This window comes from Pagrus major, chromosome 1 (assembly GCF_040436345.1).
Source record: "Pagrus major chromosome 1, Pma_NU_1.0".
Lineage (NCBI taxonomy): Eukaryota > Metazoa > Chordata > Actinopteri > Spariformes > Sparidae > Pagrus > Pagrus major.
In genome coordinates this window covers 34,676,280-34,703,703 of record NC_133215.1, presented here as the reverse complement: position 1 = coordinate 34,703,703, position 27,424 = coordinate 34,676,280, and the positions used below count along the sequence as shown (strand labels likewise).

Here is a 27,424-nt window from a genome sequence, read left to right as displayed (position 1 = left end):
GTGGAGAATATCAATGATTCACCATTAAACAGCAAGTTGATGTAACTCAATATTCCAATAAGCCAGTATTCGTTTACAGTCACAGCGTCCCCTAGTGGCAGCAGGAAATGACATATTTTAAACAGTGACCTCCTCCTTATAGCTGCAACCATAGCCACCTTAAACATGTTGAGAACACTTAAAGGTGCACTTAACAAGATCTGGACATAATTTAAGTTTAAACCATTTAAAAAATGTCTGAGTACCTATGCTTTGCATTGCAGAGATATCCAATTCTAAGTAGTCGGGACAGGCCGTCCCCTCTTGTAATACCACCACCTGGCCTGAGAGGCGATAGTGAGAAACTTAAGCCTCTACTCTGCTGCAGGAGAGGATGAAGAAGTTGAGCCGGCCGGAGGGATTGGCTACCTCATAGAAGTTTACAGCCTCAGTTAGTTATTCTGTGAACACAGAGATGCAGAGGTGCCAGAAAATGACTCTTGTTATCGTCTCAGAATGTCAACTATTTTTCGACAGTGGCTGTATGGACAGCAAGAGCTAAGGAAGAGGAAGAAGGCAGGAACAGGGATCATCTTCTGTAGGCAGGAGATGGCCAGGTTTTAGATTTTATTGAATTTTATGTTTCATGTTCAATTAACGGTAATTTTACTAGTTAGTAATGTGTTACATGCACATTTCTGATCACGCTCCTAGAATAAACCAACTTTACATTTAATTATCACACCGGCCTAATGAGTTGATATTCTGTGTGAGCAAATATATAAGGTTGTAGCCACTGATGACTGAAACACAGGTGTTAACCAAGATAATTAAAGGCTAAAGCTTGAGCTGAACACTTCAAGGAGTGCAATATTGATAATAGTAGCTAATAGCCTAAAGCTAGTTAATGCTAATCTTATGCTTAACTTGGAGCTTTGGTAAATTCCCCACTTAAAGATGTCTTTATGTATGCCCCTATGTTACAAGAAAAATTGATCATTATAATACTTAGGATAATTTAAATATTGCATATCTCTTCTTAAAATAACATTTCTAACCTTGGGCCAGTTGCATGAACGTAGTTTAAGACTATTCTCTGTCTGAGACTGATTGGAAATTGTCAGGTAAGACAAATCTAATTGAGCCTGTGTGTTGCATAAATATTAAGACTGATATCATTTCAGTTAGGGAAAATAGCCACTGCAGAGCAGCAACATTTACATTGGTGAGAGTACAACCTCAGGACACAGTTCTTTCCCGGTGCTGAAGATGGAAAATGTTTGGGCCCGAAGAAGAGTTTATCTATTCAAATTGCACAAATAAAGTAGTAACAAACAATATAACAAATAATATTGCATCATAACTCAAGTGTTACCAGAAAACACAATTGACATATATATATGTACATAATGTTCATTAAATTATTTATTCTGCCGAATTAATAATCCTTCAATTAAAACCCAAATAACACTGAGCAGTTGAGTACTAGCAGATGAAATTCTTTGACTAACATGTCAAAAGGGAATATAGCATGGCAGTATCAGTAAATTCATGATGCCTAAGTTACAAAATCCTTAAGGTAGCCTATTAGAAGTACAATAGGTTATATTAGGGTAACATATTTACTCTCCCATTAACTGCATGTCCAACTTCAATTTATCTTGCTAAAGCTTTAAAACTTTGATTTCAAGCAGCAGTTTTCTTTTTCCAGTTTGTAGATGTATTGTTTGTTGAGCCGTGGACAGACATGCAGCAGTTCACTCAGACACATGTCCCCAAGGGCAGGCCTCTCTGCTCGGTCTGGCTGCAGCTGACTGTCCCGTCCTCTCCAATCTCTGTTCACCTAGTTCTTTTTCTTCTACTCACTGCCTGTCCTCCTCTGTTGTCCCATTCAGCCTGCTCAAAGACAGGGTCGCTATGAAAAATGAACAATTCAAGCAGTACTTCATATTGAAGCCAATGTTATAGCATTCGTTTACATGTAACATTAGTAGGTAGCCACACTACTTTTAACCCCTCATACCCTGCCTTCCCATCCACCATTTACTTTTCGTGTGGTCCTCCACCTGTTTTAGGTTTTCTTCTTATGATTATTTCTTTCTTACATTAGTCACTCATATGGAAGCTTTAAGCAACAAACTAATTTAAGTGTCTATAGCAAGTCTGACTTTAAGTCATATTTAAGTCATAGACTGGGTCTAATTTTATGCAACCAGCAGCGCCAGCAGGTTGTCCTGGTGAAGAGGATGCTCTCCTGTGACCTACGTTGGGAAACATCATTTCTTAAAGCTTGGTTGTTTAATTTCACAATCTGGCATATTTTACTGCTCTTATATATTGATTGGTGCCAAGTAATGTCTAAAACAGCTTGTTAAATGAAACTTTGTCACAAGCATCAGTTTTTTCACTGCCAATCACGTATATAAGTGTACAGAGTCATACTTATCAAAGTACCCACATTTCCTGAAGGCAACATAATTGAGGAAGGACTGGAGCATTCTTTGCCCCTTATAGTTGATGCCACGCCTCCCGAAAGTGAAGAAAAAAAATCTGAAACCCAAAAATAAGAGTTGAAAGTAAAAAAAAAGAATTATGATGAATCTGAAAACCTTAAATCTGCAACTGAAACAATCAGACGTGAAGACTGAAGACTGAAAAAAGAAAATAAATAATTTATTCAAAAGAATTCAAGAATTGTATCAAAATTCAATAGAAATTGAAAAAAACCTTTTCCTTCACCTATTTTTAGTTTGAATACATTGCTTTATTTTTTCTATACTGTGCTTAAACTTTCAGTTTAAAATTTAATTTTTTCAATTACTTAACAAACCTTTGGGCCACGATTTGACTCTATAATAGCTGAGCCACCGAAGGTCCCTCGGTCAATGTTATTAAATGTTACAATGATAATCAATGAAGCTTAATGACAAACTGCTGCTATCATTATCGGCAGATATACGTTGTAAATAGTTTGATCAGTGGTCTCGATAAAACCGGATCAGAAGAGCCGATCAGATAAACACATGAGACAGTTTCTCTATGCGCTGCTAGCAAGCAAGCTGTTTGTGACTGAAGGGATAGATGGACTGTTAGTGCAGAGTACGAGCCAGTGTTTGCAACCAGCTCTGACACAGCGCTGCAGAGAGAGAGATAACTACAGTAACAGCATGAGAAGAGGCGCTCTGTTGGAGTCAGAAGTAGTCACTGCAATTTATCATTTGGGATGTCTGTTTGTGATAAGTATAGTATTTCTGTCTGTCTGTGTTCCCGAGTGGGAAAACCAAGCAACGGCAGTTTCTTTTTGAGCTAACAGCTAACGGAGCTTACAGCTGACTGAGCTAATGGCTTACAGCAGAGGCACACTGCAGGACAGGGTTTCTTTTCAGAGGAACATGAAGTGTTAACAGTGAACTGCAGTTTAATGTGACAACACAACAAGTTTACACTAAATGAATGTACTGAAGTACTTTAGCTGAGTACGGGCAACTTTGAGTTTGGAGTTACAGACACTTTACATCAGTGTACATTTTATTAATCTTCTGTCAGAGATGAAAGTAACCAGATACAAGCAGTGAGCAGGTGGTGGAGGAGTGGCTTCAGGGAACAAAGACCTCAGTACAAAGACTGAGACAACTGACACTGAGACAGAATCTTTTCTAAATTCTGTGTTACTGAATTCTTTGTCCCACTTACTTTTTTTTTTTTTTTTTTTTTACAGTTTACAGTCAACAATTCATTTTCTTTTAAACCTATTTCTTTAAATCAATGTAAAATTAATATAATTATTTATTTCCTCAACATTTTAATGCCACTAAACTAAACTATGCCACTAATAACTAACAGTGTTGGAAATTACATTTTTCTTTTCAGCCAGTGGTGGTGGAAGAAAAATTCTAACAACAGCTAACAACTACAGATGACAATAAAGTAAAGAAACGTCCTTTTGATCTGTAATCGGTATTGGCCGATACTGCTCCCAGCAATCAGTGATTGGCCCCTAAAATTCTGATCAGGGCACCCTTACTGGTATGGCATCAACTGCAGCACAATCATGCAGAACGTAAGTTGTCTGTGACAGTAAACAGTGGGGATTCCATGGGTGTCCTATGGAGGCTCCACCACCTTCCACAAATGCTACCTGGTGGTTGTTAGAGAACACACAAACTCATTGGTGTTAGAATTAAACTCCAAATGATCTTGAGCGCCTCCACCCTATTGCAGTAATGATGCTGCGTGGGGCCATTACTTATTTTGGGGCAGAGTGGCAGAAGACATTGAGAGGCCAGTCCAACCTTACCTGATCATAGTGTACAGTTTAGAGTCGATTTACTGAAAAGCTGAAAAATGTTTTGATTTGCTGTTTCCTAGTGAAAACTGTGTAATCATAGTTTTTTATGATCTATGTTGTGAATAGAAATAACAATTCTGCTGTTGGTCTTCTTCTTTTCCTCTCTTCTTGTCCATCTGACCGTGGCCCTGTCTGTTTGTGTGTCTGTCTCAGGTGGTTTATTCCCCAGGGGTGCAGACCAGGAGTATAGTGCATTCAGAGTTGGCATGGTTCAGTTTGGGATGGCAGATTTCAGACTGACTCCACACATAGATAACCTGGAGGTGGCCAACAGCTTTGCTGTCACTAACTGCTGTAAGTATCAGTTTTTTTTAATTCTGTTCTGAACACAGTTTGATATACTACTGATGTTATCTATTACAGTTATTGTAGCAGATAATTATTAGATGCTCTTATGCTTTTGAGACATTAAAAAATTATTAGTATTACAAGTACAGAGCCTGACCAATGGGCTGTATTCTGAGTCAATATCAGTATTTCATCTGTTGTTATTCTTTATTTGGTCAAGAAAATGTGCTAATCTGTAAAAGATATAATTCAAAGTGATATCCCAAGGATTGGTATCAGAACAGATCCTGCCATATTTTAATGAAGCTGTATCAACAAGAGCCAATCAAAAGCCAAATCATTCTTTCATGTACTCTCCTGTAAACAAATAGGCTGTTCATTGCAGCATTTTTACTGCATATCAAGGTGAAAATAAGTGTATGAAAAATGATTTGGGTTACCGGAATGAGTGACTTTGGGTTATGACATGCTGACGTAATACACAGATTTTTTTAAACAACACTAAGCTTCTCATTTCTAGTTAGCTTTTACGGTTGACAATGATGTCCCTAGTGGCAGGTCATATGAGGTCCCACTACTTAAAGCAACATTATATAACTCTTCCTGACCTTGAATTAACAACTTTGAAATCATTTTGACGATACAGTGTCTTGTAATGTACAGCCACTCTGTCCTCATCACTTGTTTCTGCACTGTGTGACTTAAGTGAAAGGGTTGGACCACGGCTTTATATCCATGTTTACCTCAAGATACACGTTTTAAACACATAACATCGTTATGCAGTAATGAGTTTTGTTTATCGTTAGCACCTACATTACATCTGACAAACTGTTAGAGAGCTGGGTTTTGTATTTATGATAGTGCTGTGGTGCCAAATTGTACAAAATGCCAATTTTAAATCTGTGATCATATCAAGCACACTTGGTATTTGGATTAAGATGCTCATGAAAAGTAAGGTGTGCTACGCCTTCAGGGTCCATGTATCATCTGTTCATTCAATTATTCAATTCGATCGTGCAAATGAAAAATGAACAAACAAGTGAGATTTTCGTCTGTTTTTTTCTGTATCAACCAAAGATTGAAAATAGACTTTTTTTTTTTCATCTTCCGCTTGAAAGGGAAAACCTAATAAAAAAGGTAACCCAAGGACATGCAACCTGTCTGCTCTGCAACAGTGACCTGTAGTTTCCCCAGTAAACCTACTACACTCATTGGCTGTTACAGTCCCTCCTGACCAACCGGCTGCTGCTCCTCTTGGGTTATACTCCTCCTTCGGAACCTCTCTTCGCTGCTGGAGATTCTCTGGGCGAAAGAGAGTGGACAGGCTGAATGCCCGAAGGGCAGGCTGCCCCTCAACGCTGAAAACCAAGTCACTCAGGCCGGGTTTATGTGGAGAGGTAGCCCTCCCTGCAGACACTGCCTGTCTGCTCTCTAGCCCAGAGATACAGATGTGAGCAAAAGGAGATAGTGTGTTTAAAGGCAAAAGTACAGCTGGCAATCCGCTCACCGCCGCCAGCAACACAGACATGCCAGTGCACATGTATAAATGCTCACTAAGGCGTAGTCCAATTTGCATAGGTCATGGTGTTGGCACTGCGCAGAGCCAATAATACAAATGAAGAAAAACATAGATTTGTCTTTCTATTTTGTTTTTGTTTCCTTATTTATTCGATTTTCCCTTTCAAGCGAAGATGGGAAAACAAACGTCTTTTTTTCAATCATTGATGGATACAGAAAAAACGAATAAATAAAATTCTCACTTGTTTTTACATTTCTTGTCTGCCAGATTGAATTGAATAATTGAATGAACACTTGTAACGTGTAGTTTCTTTGAAACTTCATGCAGAGAAACAAGATATTAAAAACAGGGTATGTGTTTACATAAAGAGTGCATTTCTGTCATTTACTACCTTGTTATAGGAGGTTGTTTCAGTGTACGGTTACGGTACGGTATTAGTAATAGTATAAGTAAGGTAATGTATCCAAGGCAGTTGGAAACTCCTCAGGTGTAATGGAAAGTTAAAAGGAGTTTAAAAATTCTGAGTAAGTTAGCCAAAGGGCTTTATATTCACCAAATGTTTAATATGGATAATATAATGACTCACTAATCAGTTAAACCGCTAGCAATCTAGGAAAATGGACCAGACCTATTTAAATCAATGAACAAATCAGAGGGGTGGCCAGTGACTCAGAGGTCTGGAACCAGGCTACACTCTTGACTAGATCTGATATGTATAACTAGTTTATCTATCTCTATGCACTGCCTGCAAGAGGGATTGTGCTCTCTCTCTCTCTCTCTCTCTACACACGCACACACACACACACACACACACACACACACACACACACACACACACACACACACACACACACACACACACACACACACACACACACACACACAGACACACAGCAGCATAAGGGTTTCGAGTCTGGGTCATTCCTGTTTGCCCTGAGAAATGTGTTGCAAAAATACAACTTGTGGAGGTTGATCAAATTGTAGCATGAGTAGAAAAATGATGAGGGATAATAAGGACTAGGTCAGTCTTTCAGCATCTATGACATATCTTCATCATACCGTCAGCAGGAGAGCACACTGCTTTAACTCTGCTTTTATACACCTCACTACAGGCATATGTTATGGGATTTTTAGTGGTGGGCTCAGGCCACAAACCTTTGATATTAATTTGGTTTGAAATTAATATGGTGTGATAAATTTGCACAATAAAAAAGATTCAGTCATTTTTAACTGGGTGAGTGTAGAATCATATCACATTCCAAACTGCACACATTTGAAGCAATGGGAATGAGGACTCATGGATGCAGTATCCTCTGCCTTCATCAGAGCATGATGTAATGATGGCCTGAGGCTCAAAGCTCTGCTATTTAAGGAAAGTGCAGTCCACTGAAATAGCAGTTATTGCATGGAGTCCTCATTCTGCTTTCTACACTATTGGCTTGCACCTGCTACAAAGACATATCATGTGCAAATACTGTGACTAACACATTTACTTCACAAAGACAATATGCCTATCTTATGTAATTATGGAGGTGTTCAGAGGAACAGTTGTTATCAGGAAGTCCTACAGGTTACAGGTTCAAAGTTTTGATATATGTTCAAATGAAATAAACAAAACAAACAGTAACACTTTATTTTGAGGTCCCTGTAAAAAGAGTTGGTTAATAGTTAATAAGCCACTTATAATACTTTATAAGATGCTTATTAATTTAAATAAGACTATGGGTTAATAATAAGATTTATTTTATTTATTCATTTATTATTGTATTACATTTATAACTACTTACTAGAAACTATTTCATAAACTGCTTATCAATGTTGCTTAACATGTTGCATTAATAAGACTATATATGGGTTAATAACAGCATAATTAAGACCTTTTTTTCATTGGTTTATAAAACTCTTATAGTGAATGGTGCCCTGCTCAGGATTTTTTGGGCCAATCACAGATCACCGATCGCCGATTGCTGGAAGCAGTATTGGCTGATACCGATCACTAATCAAAAGGACATTTCTTTACTTTATTGTCATCCATAGTTGATAGCAGGGTGGGAAGTTAGCATCCCCCACTGGCCACATGCAGGTAAATTTATGAAGTGGTGAATTTGATCAACCCACCAGCCACAGTGGCGGGTTAGCAATTTGGACAGGAGATTCTGAGACAGAGAGCATCCAATTGAGTTATACAACTGACCTGTCGGGGCAGCAATACACCTGTGCTGCTGCTATTTTGCCCAGGTGTTAAAGAACTCTGGTGTGGTGCTGGATTTCTGGCGTATGACTATTTTAGAAAAAAAGAAAAATCTACTTCTACTCTCTGAAATAAGGATGGAGACCTGCAGGTCTGATTGTATAATTATATAATTAATTTAGGCTACTTATTTGCATCCCAATTAATTCACACCTTTTCTAAAAATATTCTGATATGCAGCTGATGTGTATATCAAAGACACCATAATGTATCAACATCAGATGTATAATTTGCTTAATTATCAGCTGCATAAAAGCCTAACAATGAGCTAAACATTCATAATGTAGGTATCATCATAGGTGTTGAGCACAAGAACACCCCTCCTTTCACAATGTATAGGCTTTTATCTAAATCCTGCCTGTCTGAGTTTTGTCCTCTCTTTTTGTCTGTGTTTGTTTAACGTTTATTAAAATGTTGCTTTTTCTCTTTTTCCTAGTTTGCTCCCAGTTCTCCCGAGGTGTCTACGCCATTTTTGGCTTCTATGACAAGAAGTCGGTTAACACCATCACATCCTTCTGTGAGACACTTCATGTCTCCTTCATCACACCTTCTTTCCCAGCAGAAGGAATGAATCAGTTTGTTCTCCAGATGAGGCCGGATATCAAGGGGCCACTAGTTTCATTAGTGGAGTACTACAAATGGGAAAAGTTTGCCTATCTGTACGACAGTGACAGAGGTAATGAGAGTCTTATTATTTATTACATAGAGCATGTGAGCATGTTATGGCAATACATAGAACATCTGCGTTCTGACTTCTAACACAACTCCAATTGAAGGGTCCCCTCAGTTTTAAACACCTAAGATAGGTACTGACGGGATACTGATTTTACAGTCTCCGTACACAAACAATCTAATGGCAATGCTGTTGATAAATCACCTCAAACTTGTTTTTGACATTTCTTTTTATAAATACACCAATACTGATATATCTGCTATATAGCATATTTAGGGGTTCAAACCTAAAGAATTAGAACTTTATTGTTGTTGTGTCAGTTTATAATTATTTGTCTTAATGCTGCGGCTCAGCTGGAATACGGTAGACAGATGAAACTGGGTCCAATAACTGGAAATGGTGTGCAAATGCTTCCCAAGAAATGTGAGCCACATGGGCTACATGGTAGCACTTTTACATATGCAATTTTCAAAGGCCAAAGCCAGTTAGTCTGATTAAGTTGAAATTGGACACTCAAGTCGAGCGTGAAGTGCTCTACAATAAAGTCTCAGGGTGCATGAGGCGCCTGCCTTGATGGATTTTATGCCAAATAGCATAAATCTATTTTTTCAAATTTGTCTTAATCAAGAACAAATTGGGTATACAGCATTGTGGGTCAGAGATACATATTTCTTCCATAAATGAGCAACATTTGTTGATTGGCCGCTTTCAATCAAAATATCCATGCAAAGGGCGGGGCTTAGAATAAATTGACCATAACTCAATAACCATTGGCCCAATCATCATAAAACTCTGTATATATCTTAAAGGAATAGTTCACTCTAGAATGAAATTCATTCATTATCGACTCACCCTCATGCTGATGAGAAGTCCGGTGTAGTTTCTTATTCCTCAAAGTGCAGCTGGAGACCCGCGGGGGTACCGTCCTGCAGCAAAAATCCATATAAGGAGCGTCAATTGTGTTGAAATGCTGTGGAACCCCAACCCTGCCTAGTATGCACTGAAAAATGCCAGCAATTCCAAAAGGGATGTATTTCTGATTAACCTTTGATGCTGTTCTTTATAACTTCACAGTAAATCGACATACATTCTAATTTAACTCATCATGTTTTGTTTGTGTATTTGTTTGTGTAGGTCTTTCTACTCTTCAGGTAATACTAGACACTGCAGCAGAGAAAAAATGGGTCGTCACAGCGATAAATGTAGGCAACCTGAAAGATGAGAGTAAGGATGAAGCCTACCGCTCCCTGTTTCAGGTACTGGTATTCTGTTCACACACAGCACTACATCCTCTTACTACCACCAAGCATTTTTAAAACCCCATGATGCACAAAAACAGACACAATGGTCAAAAAGTTGGTGCATGGCTTACTCCACTACCACAGATTACATTTCAAGCTCAATAGTGCAGTGCCCATGGGATATTTTGGAGTGCCTGTTGACCCAGTGTGCTATGGACTGTCTCTTCCAGGTTTAACAGTGAAGTTAACCTTGCAGTTAATTTGGTCATTAGATTTGTTTTATGTATATTTCTGACCCAGCAGACTTGGTCACATTTTCAGAAGACCTATAATAATATCATTATTTAATTCATTTGTGACAAAGTAGTGTGTTCCACTCATTCCATCACAGAAAAATGAGGGTTGTAGAAATCATTGGAACTCAAGACTGCCATGATATACATGTTCTTTACAAGTGGATATAAACTTTTGGCCATGATTGTATACGATGGAAGCAAAGGTTTTCTTTTTTAGTTTTAGGCTTCTGTACTTCACAGCCACCGTTGCTCTCTAACTTAACCATCCACACAATACACACTGCCCTTTTCCTTAAAGTAGCCACTCTACTCTTTAACATATGTACACTTGGGTCAGTGGCCTTGCATCTTCTCAAACTTTCTTCTCAGTATGACAGCGCAAGCTTAGAGGGTGACATACGACTTGAAGATGCTGCTATGGTCAAACATCATTATTCCAAGTTTTAGCACAGAATTTAGTTATTTATCAAATAATGAAAAAAACATGACTTTGATGTTTAATACTTGAAAATATCTGTTTTTCAGGACCTGGAGATCCGTAAGGAGCGCCGCATTATCTTGGATTGTGAACAAGACAAAGTCAAAGACATCATGGAACAGGTTGGTCCCAATTGGTCACACTTACTATTACTACTTATATGAATAAATTATCAAATTATATAGATAATCATATTCATCCTTCACCAAGATTCTTCTACCCCTTCAACAGGCTTAAGATCTGTTCTCTGCAGTATGTCGCTGTCAAATATAGTACCATTTCCCAATGTCCTCTTAGGTAATCTGGCGCCTTATGGTTGCTAAATTATTCAACCAAATTGCATTATGTATTATGTGTTATGGCTTAAAAAAGAAAAACACTTCTTCCTGTACATTTACTGAGGTTAACTTTATTGTAGTTGTTTTTTCAATGTTTGTCAGCACCTGTACACCAGACTTTATAACCTGCTTCCTTATCTACAAATCACATTGTATACTGTATTTCCCTGCGATGGAACGCAATTTTGTGCTATATAAGAAGGTAGGAAGATGACGTTGAGTTCTCATTGCAGATTTAATAAATTGCTCTCAGGCCCAAATCTTAGGTAGTAATGCAGGATTTTTGCTCAGATCCCGCTGATATTCTTCAAGAAAGTCAAACACACTGAACTTCTCCCTGGAACTTACAGTGATATAAAAAAAATCCTCCCATCTGCTGGGAGAAACTAAAGCTATTAAGCTAGCAACAGCTAGCCTGGAGGCTCCTCAGAATTCACACTTTGTAGGTCTGTAAGTCCTTCATAGGAGACAGATTAACCCCTATCAAGGAGTGTTATTCCCCAACTTTCTCTGCTTGGTATTTCTTTTATTTGCATAGCAGCTCTGGCTCCTTCCCCATGAGAAGAGTCCAAAATATAGGCTTCATGTCCCATGAGGATAAAGAACCAGCCCCCAACCTTCCAAAATGAGCCGTGGTATCTGTCTCTGGAATTGCTCTTTTTGAATTTGTCCATTTGTCTGACCTGAGACCGGTTTGCAAGTTGCTCTCGCCAGGAGCTCTGAAAATTGCTGATATTTTTATAGGTCAGAGTTGCTTTGGTATACACTTTAACAGGGAAATCCAAATGTCTGTCTCTTCCACTGCCTGATGTGGCCAAAAGAATTCCACGTGAAAAGGACAGACAGAACAGACATTCCAGTAACTGAAAAGGACAAACGTTGGTGTTGTCCAGATGTGACGACTGAAAACAAGACAAGGGTTTCAATCTCTATCCAACAATAAGCAGACAAAATGGTTTAGAGGTGTTCTGCATGGTGTCACTAGACTGTTGCTGACTCTATTGCAATTTGATGACTCATATAGTGACCAAGATGCCTGATAACACTTTCTTTTAACAGGTTTGATTTTTGCTATCTTTAACTTTGATAACCGTTATCAATAAATAACTGCTAATAAATGTGGCTCTCTTTCCTATTCAGTGCTACAAACAATCAAAACGTGACTTTAGCAGGCCATAGTGTCACTGTCCAGTAAACACTAAGGATGTTCAAATTGAATTATTTTGTGTAATTATAAATAAAAAACTGTTTTTTAGCATGCTTTTTTATTTTCATGACCATTTTTTTAACACACTTTGCAACCTTTTCCCATCAGGTGATCACTATAGGCAGGCATGTGAAAGGATACCACTATATCATCGCTAACTTGGTGAGTCCCTGTTTTTCTCTGGTTTAACTTGACCAAATGCTGATCAAACGTTGCTCGATCAGCTGTCAAATAGCAGGTTTACAGTCATTAACCTGCTGGAGTAAGCAATCACATCAAAGTAAGCTGCCGCAGAAGGGCAGGTAACAGGCACACATATTTACAAAAAGATAATAGGCTGGCAAAAAATGCTGTAGTGGTAAGGCTCATAAGCAACGTAGATGATTTGGCATTAGGTGATCTTTGACCGACTGGTGACTGCTCAGAAAAACATATATTACAAAATTCAGTAAATCATGAAATTGATGAGGTTAAACATTAAATGTACTGTCTTTGTAATGGTTTTAATTGAGTATAGAGTATGTCAAAATGGTTTTTGCAAGTCATTTACAGCCAATCATTTTTATACACACACACGCACACACACACACACACACACACACACACACACACACACACACACACACAGTATGTGGCTAAGCACAATCCAACTGCCGCTGATGGCAGGGGTGCTATGATATGTTAATAACACCCTCTGAACAAGATGGTAGTTATGGTAATAGAAATTGTTGGTGGTGTTAACCATCACTGTTTTTCACCTTGATATACAGTAAAACATGGATACCCCTATTACAGTTTTGATGAATATGTGGGTAAAATTCTTGAGACTGACAGCATGGCCCTGCATGATCCTGGGCTCCATTAGGTCCTGACCCAAAATAAGATATGACAAACATTTGTACAAGAGCGTAAATGTAAATACAAAGCCTCAAACTGATTTTTTTCCTTTTTGTTCATGACGTTGTCGATCTTGTTCCAGGGCTTTGTAGATGGCGACCTCTCCAAAATCCAGTATGGAGGTGCAAATGTGTCTGGCTTTCAGATAGTAGATTTTGATGATCCTGTGGTGGCCAAGTTTGATCAACGATGGGAGGCTCTGGAAGAGAAGGAGTATCCTGGAGCTGATTCACGGATCAGAGTAAGATTTGCTCATTCAACATTAGTTCATATGGAAGTCCAATCCATTTTTTCTATTTTCCTGACCTTGAAATTCTCTTTGCTTTGTGAGGCCCAAACAGGTGAGAGGTTCATTCAAATTAACCAGTGTAAAGTGAGCTTTTGGCATTTTGGTGGAAACTGGGTCTCATACTTTGCGTTGAGAATAGATATATCGGAACCATGTCTGTTTCTTCTGAAATGGGGCCCTTTATGTTTGGAAGATCCCTGATCTTGTCTAGAATATTGAGGGTTTGACTTTTTTCTGTCATCCCAGTGAATGATGACTGTAAGACGTGGGTCATTCTACCAGAACCACACAGCCAAGGACAAGGAAAATGTGCCAATATTTTTGTTATCTCAGCTCAGCACTGAAAGGTGGAAATTAAGCTTGAGCATATAATGATCTTTGCCATTTTTTCTTTGTCTTTCAGTATACCTCAGCCCTCACCTATGATGCTGTTCATGTGATGACTGAGGCGTTCCGCTTCCTTCACAAGCAGAGAATTGACATGAGTCGTCGTGGCAACAGTGGGGACTGCCTAGCCAATCCAGCAGTGCCCTGGGCACAGGGAGTGGAGATTGAACGTGCCCTCAAACAGGTAACCATGGATTTAAACCCTGTTCTATTAAAGCTGATTGTGGTCAGTGTTTGCTTTTGTGAGGAAGACATTTGAGAAATTAAGCTGAAAATAAAGACTGCACTGAAAACTCTTCTGTGTGTAATTGCTGTTAGAAAGCTAAGACCTCCAAGATGTCAGGATCTTTAGCCTTGGGTGAATGCAGCCCTGATCATTCATTCATTTGCTGCGTTGGCTCAGTGGGGCTGCTAATACAGAGGGCTCCAGCAACTATAAGTCTTGACAGGAAATGCCCAGAGGCAATGTCCCTGCCTGTCAGGGCACTGGTTCTAGCGTGTTGTTGGCCCTTTCCAGCAGTAGTGGGGCCTCCCTCGGATAAAATGCTCGCTGCAGCAGCATGGAAACAGAAAGTGTAACTATCAGGTCCCCCTGGTACACCAGTTATCCTGGCATGATTCCTCCACCTTGCCTTTAGGTCTTAGCTTTTGTTTTGTAGTAACTGATTCTTGCTGGCCAGTTTCTCCCCTCAGCACTGCAGCGACACGCTATGCAATTTAATGTTCTGACACATTGGCTTTTTAAACTTCTTTAGCTCAGTTTAAACAGCCTTAATTTCAGACCCAAAAGATGCCAGCTTGTTTTCCAGAATGGCCCTGACCTCTGTATCCAGCATGCTGACAAAGGCCTCTCATAAGGTGGACAGTATCTTGTTCCTAAAAGCCTCAGGGCTATATGCAGCATTAGCGGTAGGCATGCTCAGCTGCACACCTGTCTCAGCAGCACCCTCTGTAATGGAGTAATATTAGTTTACTTTAAACTGCTGTAAGCATTCAAGGTTAACTTGTGCTGCAATAGCAATCCCCTCCCTCCTCTCCATGTCACCACACTTGCCCTACTAATTTCTTTTTCAAGGCAGCTCTCTTCGCCTCTTTCTTTTCTTCCAGTGTTTTTCTATGCTTGGAGTGGTAGTCTGGGCCGTCACTAAGACACTTGAAATTGATAGCTAACCCTGTTCTGCCATTGCCCGTAAACAGAAGGATCCTGCTTTTATCGTGTTCATGAGCAGACAGGGAAGCGTCTTTATCTAGGTCTCTTGCCTGGTTGGATAAAGTGGGTTAGGGATTCTCTTTTACGGCATGAGTGGGGGGAGGAAAGACATGGGTCACTGACCATTCACTTATAACAGTGATTGCTGTTGGAATATAGAGCTATTTAACACTTATTTTGATAGGAAAATAATTATTACAGCTTCCATTTTGTGAATCTTTTTAATTTTAACACATTTATGTGAAAGTTTGTGGTAACATACATGTAACATGTTGCTACAAATATAATGTCATTAGCGCTGCTATGGCCTTGTAGGTTCTTCTTGAAGAGCAGCTTGCAGGTTGGAGACCCCAGTCAATCAGTGTGTAGGGAAATTATTTAAAACCAACACAGTTTTTGTGTGTTTCTGTTTTTGGGGGGCAGCCTCAGAATCAGAAAAGAAGAAAATTAAGTTGAGAGCAGTAAGATAAAATTAATTAGTACCAGTCAGATGATACAAGTATACTGTAGTACAAGAGATAAGTCAGTGTTCCTTGACATAATAATCATTCCTGAACATTGTAGCAAAGAAACACTGCTAAACTGCAGCATTATATAAATATATATATTTATATATATATTAGAAATTCTATACGGCTGTACCGCAGCCATGCTTACCAGCTGTAGGGGTGTTGTTTTGAATCAATTATAACGTCCTTGGATCTCACTACCTTGCTCAGCATGATCCACCCTACTCTGCCTCTGACTGGCTACATCCTGCCCATTAAGTAATGCACATGTGCAACGCTCATCAAAGATTGAAAAGAGGTGAGGTATCCCACTTCGTAGCTAAAACGGAGTGTTCAAGACACAGAATGAGAAGGGATGTTGCAGCAATGCATCATATCAGAAAAATAATGTGTTTTTTGAAAATAATACTATGTAAATCTATTGTACTAGAACCCCCAAATTAAAGTATGAACCTGGAAATCAGCAAAATATGACATCTTTAAGATTGAACAACAACAAAAAAAATGAACAGAAAATGAATAAAAAGATGTAACATTATCTGCTAACTACAAACAAAACTTGCATAAGTGTCCATAAGCATTGCATTGCAGAGCAGCTGCAGCACATCAGAGGGAAAACCAGAGGACTTTTCTTTCCCCATAATGGGCGAAGAACTCGTTTTCTTTGCTGATTTGTGGTGTCTTCGAATCGTTCTTAATTTGGCCCCCTACCCTTAGACCAATTTGCCCTACCCTAACCCAGTGTTGGAGGTGGAGCCCCGTTCATTCCTATGACAGGTGCTCAGTGGTGTTTTGAACCAAAAAAGCTAAACCGAGCTGACTGACTTCCAGTTTAGCTGGGGCTGCCTTGCCTGTGGGAAGAGGGAATAGGCGATTTTTAGTGGGTTGACCCGCATTTAAAAAATCCTTGTAGACCCACTAATTTTGGTGGAAAAGCTGTATTACACTGTTCCCACCACTCCAGAAACTCATGGTTACTGGCAGCTGTAAACTTGGCCTGAGCTCCATCCTCCTGTTGTAACCTTCTGTTGCTAACTTTCTCATAGTTGATAGCAGCTGTTCTCTCTGAGAGAGCAAAGTGCTTTTTGGACTCGTGTGCTGTGACCTCTACTTCCTAAAACAGCGGTGTACTCCACCCACTGTCTTTCCCAATGGACTGTCCCACAAGAGAATGTCTCCAACAACTCTCGCCTTTTGTGGAGCAAGTCTTCCCTCATGGTGGCTAATGAGAAGTTCAACTTCCTCTGGCCTCTTCAATTCCTCAAACTTGATCTCTGGGAAGAATTTCTGCAACTTCTGAGTTCAATAACTGTGTGCACTTTGGCGATTTCATCATGGCTGTAGCAGACAAGTTCATGAGCCCTCTCCGTCGCTTTAGGAGTCTTGGCTCCGACTCTAAGGACATATCTTTCAATGTTCACCTTATGCGTGATGTAGATAGTGTTTGATGCAAGGTCGATCAGGGTCCCTATCTTCTGATCTGCATTTGCAGTGACCTCCATCAGCATCATGATGACTGGAAGTTAACACAGGCCATTTCTCTCCAAAAGTTCAGACTGGTCTTTACTTGTCTTGCTTGTTGCTGTTGATTTGTTGGTGAAAGCGTTTCTGCACCGTTTCGCCATGTTTGGGGAAAGTTCAGACAAGAACTCCTCTTGTTCCTGCTAGTTGCTTTTAGCTCTGCTGCCTTTTCCACTCTTTTCCTCATCACCTCTTTTTTGTTCTACTTTGAGCAGAGAAAGTTTAATTTAATTTAATTTAATAAGTTTATTTGTATCAGGGACAATGTACAAAATAACATAAGTCTTGAGATGAGAGAAGATGCTTTGTACCAGATTTAGCTTACTAGCTACTTTCCATCCGTAGTCCCTGGGCAGGTGAGTAAGAACAAAAAGAGAAAGGACAAAAATTGTCAACTTACATAACAGACCAAACATCCATACAGATATGCATATATACGCCCGCTCACACATCACTAACACTCATTACTAACAGGTGTAAAACATATTTCATATCAGAATGAAATAGAAACATACAGTTATTAAAATACTTCATTCTTTGACAAAGTTAAAAATAATTTAGGTTTAAGATTAATGCTGACATGACTGGTTACTTAGGATCCATTTTTTGATGTCCCGGGAAAAAACGTTGAAGTCTGTACAGAGTTTCAGATTAGTTGGGAGATTGTTCCACGATTTAACAGATTTGAAAGAAAAAGCAGATTGGGCAAAGGCAGAGCTACGCTTAGGCATGTTACAATCTCCACTTGAGACAGATCTTGAAGCTCTGATGGAGTGTTCAGAACGGAGTTTAACAAAGATTTTCAATGGGGGAGGAGCAACATTATGGATTATTTTGTACACTAAACGGACATCAGAATACATCATTAAGTTATCGAAGCTAAGCATTTTATATTTCTTAAGTATTTCACAGTGATGGTACTGTCGTGATTTTCTGTCTAAGATTTTCAGGGCTTGCTTGTGGAGTGACCTGATGGGATTCAAGACAGATGTACTTGCCTGAGACCAACAGGACATACAATAATTATAATGAGACAAAATCATGGCATTGAAATAAGTTTTAGAGGCTTCAACAGTTAATGAATTCCTGATGTTTCTAAAGTTTGATAAGTTATATTTTAGTGTATGGCTCATTTTTTTGATATGGCTTTTGAATGTGAGAGTGGGATCTAATATCACACCCAGGTATTTGAACTCATTAACATTTTTTATTATTTCTCCATTGACATAAATATTTGGAAAAACCGTACTTCGTTGCTTGTTTGAGAAATACATGGTTACTGTTTTATTAGTATTTAGGGTGAGACGGGAATACTGAAGCCACTGTGTAACTTTTTCCATTGCCATTGACAACTTAGCAGCCACTTCTTCAGGATCTTTCCCAGTAGTGTACAAAACCGTATCGTCCGCATACATCAGGGTCCCTACTCCATCACACACAGATGGAAGGTCATTAATGTGTGCGCTAAACAGCAGCGGTCCTAAGATGGAATCCTGCGGCACCCCCAACACACAGGCTTTTAAAGACGATGTTTTATCATTAATCCGCACACACTGAGAGCGGCCGAGTAGATAGGACTGGATCCAATTTAATACATTAACTGAAAGTTTAAATGATGACAGCTTTGAGAGAAGCACTGAATGATCAACTGTATCAAATGCCTTTCGTAGATCTAGAAATAAGGCACCCACCACCCCTCCTTTATCAAGGCTGCTTTTAATGACTTCTAGGAAGTAGCAACATGCAGTTTCGGTAGAATGGTTTGCTCTAAACCCAAACTGCATAGGATGCAGTAGGTTTTCTTTATTTAAATGAGCTACCAGTTGTTCAGCAACTGTCTTTTCAATAACTTTGGAGATAGCCGGAAGTATATTGATCGGTCTGTAGTTGTTCACTTCCTGTCTGTCACCTGATTTATGGACAGGAGTCACAATGGCAGTCTTCAAAGTGCTAGGAAATATGTTTTCATTCAGTGACAAATTTATAATTTGAGTGATGGAGGTAGTTAGGACATTCTTGTGTTTTTTAAGACAAACAGTATCAATTCCCCAAATATCTTTGGCCTTTGAATTTGACAACGATGATAAAATTTTATTTACCTTTGCTTCATCTACATTTTTAAAAAACATGGCATTTGCCTCATTAGTTGGAACAATAGGGAGTTGTATTGGAGGGAGATTACCTCCCAATTCTATAACAGAGTTGAGAAAGTAATCATTAAAACCATCTGCAATAGCTAAACTGTCAGTCTGTATGCTACCATTTAATTTAAGTTCTATAGGGGCACTTTTAGGGCGAGCTCTTCCACTGAGTTGATCTATGCCTTTCCACAACAGTTTAGAGTTTCCTTTTGCTTGTTTAATTACCTCAAGAAAGAAATTGGCTTTTGCCTTTCGAAGCTGCCCTATGACCTTATTTCTAAGGCTTTTAAATATCAGGCGATCTGTTTCCAAGCCAGATTTTAAGGATTTTTTTAGTGCTGCATCTCTTGTCTTCATTAGGTGGGATAAGGTGTCATTAAACCAGGGTAAAGTTTGTTTACTTTGCTTGACAAGCACTGTTTTAGTGTATTTAGACAGAAGTGTACTAAAGTGATGGTGGTCTGGGGCCTCCTCCCTTTAACAGCACTTATTTCTGCATAGGAAAGTATCTCTGCAATATTCATCATCATCATGACATCCAAGACCTTTTATTCATGCTCCCAGCTTTTTCAAATCAGCTTTTTTTTCAGGTAGCTTCAGCCCTTTGAACTTCCTACGGAAGAAAATGTTGTCATTGTGCCCTCCATCACCGCACACATCTCCCAGCTCTTTGTGGCTTTTGTTGAAGCATATTTCCTCTCATATTTCTTTTCCGAACAGTCTGATATCTCCATCCTCTCCACAATCTTTAGCTGTTACACTCTCTCATAGATTTCATCCTGATTTTTCAGAAACTTCAAGAGCATGTGACAGTGGTTGTCTGAAGTGACATTATTTTTATGGTCAAGCATAACCATTAGCCAGTCTCTTTTAACAGGTAACTTTCAATCGATTTATTTACCAGTGGGTTCTTTATGGCGCCCGAGTTTCCCAGCTCTGTGAGATCTGCTAGGGCCTTCTCCATGGACTGTATGAGGTCAATGACTTTCCTTGGCTGGTTTCCCTTCACAAGTGGTATCTTCTCTAGCTCTTCAAGGATGTCTGTGGCAATGTTTGATCTGTTTCCATACCAGTTCTCCATGACTCTGAATATACTGTATCTTCCAAATTTCTTAAGATAATAATTGCGTGGTCACTTGGCACCCAATACATATGCTAATTTATATAATAGTAGTTTAACCACACTTTTTTTTAATTGAATGTATTTGTCTGTGAATCTAAAAAAAACTGTCTCTGTGTGTGTCTGTAGGTGCGTGTAGATGGCTTAACAGGTAACATTCAGTTTGACCAGTATGGGAAGAGAATCAACTACTCAGTGACAGTCATGGAGCTGAAGAACAGTGGGCCTGTAAAGGTAACTTAAGAATCAATTTGCCATTATGAATACAGTGATGGTATGTAGATATGTGAAAAATATATGAAGGATCAATATATGTGTGTGTGTGTGTGTGTGTGTGTGTTCGTGTGTTTGTTTCCTTAGATTGGCTACTGGAATGAGATGGATAAGATGGTGGTGACAAAGTCAGACCTATACCCTAACGACACCATGGGAATGGAAAACAAGACAGTCATTGTTACAACCATACTGGTAATGATGCAATAGTTGCAGTGGGAATGAGCAAAAGTACAAGGGCTGTGTTTTCTGAACTTTTAAACCAAAATGTCATTAATATTAGTCACAGGGCAATATGGAAAACACACTTCACTTCTTACTTAAGCAAGTCATTGTTAGAAACGACTGATAAAATAAAGTGTGTGTGTGTGTGTGTGTGTGTGTGTGTGTAGGAAGCGCCCTATGTGATGCTGAAGAAGAATGCTGAACTGTTTCAAGATAATGACCGCTATGAAGGTATGTCTTTATAGACTGTGTGTGTGAGTGTGTTTAATAATGCTGAATATACTGTATATATATATATTTTAATTGCATTTACTTGTGTTTACTTGCCCTGTATTAATTATATACTGAATCACTGGGATGTCACAGTAACAACAGTTACTTCTGGGTAGATTTGTGTTTATTTGTGTTACCATTTGGTAACACAAATAAATTCGGCCATAACTGTAACATTTAAAGATATATAGTGGTCCGACCTAGCTGAGGTTTCTGCTGTGCTTATTTTATGTACTGTGTTGCTTTGTCTTTGATATCTTCTCAACAGCACATCTCTGCTAACTGCTCATTTGGGTTAACTTAAGCTGTCCTTTTCTTTAGTCTGTGGTCGAACAGCTAAATTAGGTCTCCAACCAACCGCTAGTAAAAGTTTTGTTATTAATAAGTCATAATAGCGTGGAACATGCATTTTAGATGAAATAGATGTATACACAGCATCATTAAAAATAACCATTGCGGTTATGCGGGGGGTTTCTACCTGGAAGTCATTGTAAACAAACATTTTGATTTGGTCTATAGCTACAGAAAAGATTCTCTCTAGTCATGTTTTCATATTTCGTAGAAAACTAAGGAGTTCAGGAGAGAAATACTCTACTCTCCATCTTTTCTGTACTGCAGTTACTAGCGCGACAGGGTTTAGCTATCAGAGTGCATGAAGACTTTGATTCTAACTTCATGCGGATCATCCAATTGAGATCATTTGATAATAAGTGTCTTGCAGACTGGCTGAAAAGAGTACTTCACATACGATTCAAAATCAGATTATGTAAATGTTGCAGATCAGAGCAGAATTTGAAGTGACTCCAGGTGTTTATTCTCCAGAAGGAGCTGGCTTTAAGCGGCTCTTTTCCCCTGCTCCACCTGGCCCTTCACACAGCACTCAGTGATAGTGATATTGCTAGGTTTTCAATATAGTGAGTCACTAGCATCCACAGGTGGTCATTCAAGTGGGCCCCCAACAAAATTTGTGATGTCTGACAAATTGTGTTAAACTTGTGTTTGATGTTAAATGGTTATAATCATGGTTAAATGTTTGGTCAAAATGTACTCGAAGATTAAACAAATAAAAACAAATAAAATCTCAAATCTGAAAACAAAACACTGGCACATAACACATAAGTTAAACCAGCTTCATTTGTGTTTTTTGTTTGTTTGTTTGTTTGTTTGTTTGTTTTGACTGATGCTAGGTTACTGTGTTGACCTGGCTGCTGAGATTGCAAAGCACTGTGGTATACGCTACCAGCTAAGGATTGTGGGAGATGGCAAATATGGAGCAAGAGATGCAGAAACCAAGATCTGGAACGGTATGGTCGGAGAGCTGGTGTATGGGGTAAGATTTAAAACATACTCACAATAATTCAACAGTATTACACTAGTTAGAAATGTAGGTTTGGGTGAGCCTTAGGTGTTCTGAATTCCTGCATTGACTCATCATCCTATTTTCCTTGGAGATGGCATCCCATGTTATCTTTTGAATGCAGGGCTTACCATAATACATGAAGGGATCACTGAACATTTTGAATCTATGTTTCTGTACATTTTGATTTTAACATGATTCCCATGACATAGTGGTTCATCATTTTATTTGATGTCACAACATAAAAAGGTCATCCATGTAATGAATGTGACAAGGGAATTCACATAAGATTTTCTTTAATATCTATTATATTGTATTTTTTAGTTGACATGTCTAGAAACAACTAGGCCTTTGTTATATGTTTTGTTTAGTTATGTACTTCAAGTATCCTAAAATGTTTTCAATAATATTTAAACCCACAGAAATCTGTAATAATATCCTAATATAAGTTTAAATTGGTCACGTTGGTATAATTTCTTGGAGAGAGTCAGAGAGTGAGGAAGTCAGCCAGTAATGAGACTAAAACTTTTGAGCGTTATCCTGTTCTGTTCTGCCCAAGTCACTTTAAACAAATGTAATTTATTACAACTAACATTAACACTCACTGAACAAACAGGGTTGTGTCAGTCATTGACATCAGCAATAAAAGTAGGGTATGAATGAGTTGCATGTGCTATGAAAGTGTTGGATGTACAAAAATAAGAAGAGGATGCGGGATCGATGCCAGCTGTAGGGATGGAAAGACAAGTGTGACCTTTTATATCTTTTATGGATGACCCTCCACTATTTGCTAATTATCTGTTAAGCTGAAAAGGGACAGCCTCCTAGACAGGGATTGACATCAAACCAGATAAAAAAAAAGTGTCTTGTACGTTTCTTTCTCCTCTTTTCAACAGCTTGCTCAAGTCCATGAATGGATCACGCTGTCAAACACTCTCGCTCTATCTTTGTCTCTTTATCAGAAAGCAGATATAGCAGTTGCTCCCCTGACGATCACTCTTGTTCGTGAAGAGGTGATAGATTTCTCCAAACCCTTCATGTCTTTGGGAATCTCCATCATGATCAAAAAGCCACAGAAATCCAAACCAGGAGTCTTCTCCTTTCTGGACCCACTGGCCTATGAAATCTGGATGTGCATTGTCTTTGCCTATATAGGAGTTAGTGTTGTACTCTTTCTGGTAAGTCAGTCTGTTTATGTGTATCGATGTGTTTTGTTTCCACAAGAATTCTCAGATACTTTCCTGTCAGCATGGCTGTTAGATGTTCCTCATGTGAGTGTGTTGGTGGCATGCATAAATAGTCTGCCTGAAATGTGCTGAATGGTTGTAGCTAAAGCCTTAAAATAAGATTCAGATCTGTGCACATGCACAACGTGTGTAAATATAGGTTTATTAATTACAACTCAAGTGTATGTGTTCTATCACATGGATAGGTAATCGACAAAATCATGTAAAAATGTTGCTGAACTGCTTTGACAGCCTATGACCCCCAGATTCCACCGGGCCCACTTCACAATACTACAGCCAACATTACTTCCGTGATACGGCAGCGATACAGCTGCTGGAGCTAATTGCAGGCATTCTAAGCAATGGTCATGTTTTCACCAGATGCGCTATGGCACATTTCGGCAGCGTCCCAGCAGTGGTTAGCTTTGCTCCACGGAGAATACGTGTCGAGTCTGTTTTTGATAGATATGGACTGCGTTAAGCTGCACAGAGCAGATCGAGCCAGACAGGAAGCGGAACAGCATAGTAAAGCTTTTCAGTTTTCAAAATAAAACACCATGACTCAGAACTACAGCACAATCAAAGTCGGACATATTAACAATAGACACACTTAATGACATGCACTAATGTATGTTTGACAAATAACGAAACGATGATAATATATAATAATATAATATATAAATAATGATAACAATGATAATAATAATAACGATGATAATAATAACGATGATAATGGTGATGATAGGAGCCTAGCAGCACCACAGCAGCAGGGCAACCACAATCCATGGGAGCCTGCAAGATGAGAAAGCACAGAAACTCTAGTCAGTAAGTCAGTAACAGGCATTAATAAGATGACATTTGACTAATACCGCCCCCACCCATGGTTTGAGACTAAAGGTTTGCCATTGGCTCTCGTAAGCGTTGGACCACTAATGCAGGCATTAAGTTGAACGAAAGAGTTAAAGTTATAATATGCAGGAATTCTGTATTAAGTTGAATGAGTCCTTATATTATCCCAAATGTTTCCAAAAATGTTCAAACCACAGAAATCCAGAAGTTTACTCAAGGAAATGGTGCGTTTCATTAGGTTGCCACTGCTACTTTCAGGAAAGGGAAGTTGGCGAACTAGTCCAAACTTTAGGTGAATATAACTTTAAAACATTACGTTATCTGTGAACATTTGTGCCTGAGCCATGTCAGATAGATTTTCATCAGCAATAGTGGTTGCTTAATGGTGTATTAACCACCAGCAAAGTGAGTTTGACCACAGGATCATTTGTGTTTATTTTCCTTACTCACGCAGTATTTATCTGCTGCAAACAGCCACATTACTTTACTACATTAGCCATGAGCTAACGTTTGTTAGCAACAGCACACAAAGAGAGTGTTGTGTGTGAGAAACGTTGAAAAGTGATCTCTGAGCTCTTCTCCCGTCAGTAAACTGCTCCAGATGAGAGCAGATTCCAATGTGACTGTTTCTTCCTGAGGTCTAGCTAAGCCCCCTACACATTACATATTGTACTTTGAAGCACAGCTGCTCTGTTGTTGTCTGCAACAAAACCCACAAAAGTCTTCATCCACTGTGGCTGTAGTTCAGGAGGTAGAGCGGGTCGTCCAGTAATAAAAGGTTGCTGGTTCAATCCCGAGGTCCCCGACTAAACGTCAAAAGTAACCTTGAGCAAGATACTGAACCCCAAATTGCTCCTGATGAGCAGGTCGGCACCTTGTGTGGCAGCCCCTGTTTTGAATGTCTGTGTGAATGGGTGAATGTGACAAGTGTTGTAAAGCACTTTGAGTGGTCAGCAGACTGAAAAAGCGCTATAGAAATGAAAGCCCATCTACTCCAGTGGATTCATTTTAGAGAGAGCGAGGCGGGGAGGGGTTGGTGGGGCATGGAGATGTACAGCAACCACAACAATAATAACAGCTATAGTAACCAAAATATAACTAATATTAATAATGACAGCTATAAAAATACAAAATATGATATATGAATAATAGTATCAGTGGGAGTGAAGCACGACCACTGCAGCAGGGCCAACTACAATCCATGGGAACCTGCGAGATGAGAAAGCACAGAGACAAGAGGAAGAAGATAAGTTAGCATCATGTGAGAGAGGAGCTCAGTGCATCATGGGAAGCCGGCGTCTATGGCAGCATAACTAAGGGCTAGCTTGTGCTAGCTCTAACTATAAGCTTTATCAAAAATGAAAAGAGGAGAGGAGCTTGATAGCTAAAGGCTCTGCACCCCATTCTACTTTTGGAGACTCTAGGAAACAAGTAACTGTGCATCCTGGGAGCGTGTTGCTCTAGTCAAGTGATAGACTATGAGCTCTTTAAGATATGATGGATCAAGGGTTTTGTATGTGAGGAACAGGGGTGGACTGGCCATCTGGCATACCGGGCATGTCCCGGTGGGCCGTTGACCCAATGTGGGCCGGTCCGGTCGGTCCGCTATGTTTTTTTTTTTTTTTTAGTTTTTTCTTCTTCTCTAAATTCCCTCCCATTGGCTACAGAGGGCTATCAGCATGTTCCCAGCATCGACACATATAATTGGTCTATTGTTTGTCATTGTCAATCAATCATGGGCTGACAGGCTCAGAGAGCCCTGACAGTGCTGTCAATCACGACACGAACCAGGGTGGCGCGGACCTCGATGGGCGGGACGGGCTGCTGCTGAGCCAGTAGTAACGTTAGTGAGTGGTAGTAGTGAGCATCTTCCAAACTGTGTCCGCTACTTGAAATGGATAAGAGGAAGAAACAGCTGAGAAACAGCGATTAAAAAGTTGACGTCTCTGGAGGTGGAGGCTGCTAAATGTGCGAAGTTGACGGAGCTTTTTGGTGCCGGGACCAGTGACACCGACCCGCCAGCAGCCACAGGTGCTGCTGCGCCGGGAGACGAGGGAGGAGGACCTGATGATGATGAGCGAGTGGAGGCAGACAGGGTCAGTAACGTTAGCCTGGGGCTGGCTCGGCTAAATGTTTGAGACACGTCCAAAACAAAGTAAAAAAACGTTTTTACATTGAATGTGATGCGACCTCACTAACTGCATACTGATGAACGCAGCTGCCGCTAATGCTAACGCAGCTGCCGCTAATGCTAACGTAGCTGCCGCTAATGCTAACGTAGCTCCTCAGGGACTGAAGCCGTTATTTTCTAACTTTGACAATCTAACATGTGGCAGCACATCAGCCCAGAGTTAAAGGGCTGTGACTGCTGGTAGTTGTGGTTGATTTTGTTCAAATACGCCGAATTGTGATATTATGGGTTATTATTGTTCAGATGATTTAGCTAAGCTAGCTAACAGATGCTAACGTCAGCGGTCTCTTGTTGCCATAGCAACAGTAAACATTCACGTGGCCTGATGAGCTGTAAAC

General features: G+C 39.5%; 1 protein-coding gene across 2 annotated transcripts in view; it reads left to right on the top strand.

Moving 5' to 3' along the window:
• The first annotated feature begins 4,518 nt into the window (after positions 1-4,518).
• LOC141018077 (glutamate receptor 2-like) overlaps positions 4,519-27,424 on the top strand; it is a 55,901-nt gene continuing 32,995 nt past the window's right edge. For both annotated transcript variants that reach the window (XM_073493068.1, XM_073492994.1), the window contains exons 1-12: positions 4,519-4,621; positions 8,822-9,061; positions 10,193-10,314; positions 11,121-11,195; positions 12,727-12,780; positions 13,598-13,756; positions 14,208-14,375; positions 20,822-20,926; positions 21,053-21,160; positions 21,358-21,421; positions 22,651-22,793; positions 23,783-23,998. In XM_073493068.1, coding sequence (XP_073349169.1) covers positions 4,534-4,621; positions 8,822-9,061; positions 10,193-10,314; positions 11,121-11,195; positions 12,727-12,780; positions 13,598-13,756; positions 14,208-14,375; positions 20,822-20,926; positions 21,053-21,160; positions 21,358-21,421; positions 22,651-22,793; positions 23,783-23,998 — 1,542 coding nt within the window. In that variant the 5' untranslated portion in view covers positions 4,519-4,533. The remainder of the gene's footprint in view (positions 4,622-8,821; positions 9,062-10,192; positions 10,315-11,120; positions 11,196-12,726; positions 12,781-13,597; positions 13,757-14,207; positions 14,376-20,821; positions 20,927-21,052; positions 21,161-21,357; positions 21,422-22,650; positions 22,794-23,782; positions 23,999-27,424) is intronic.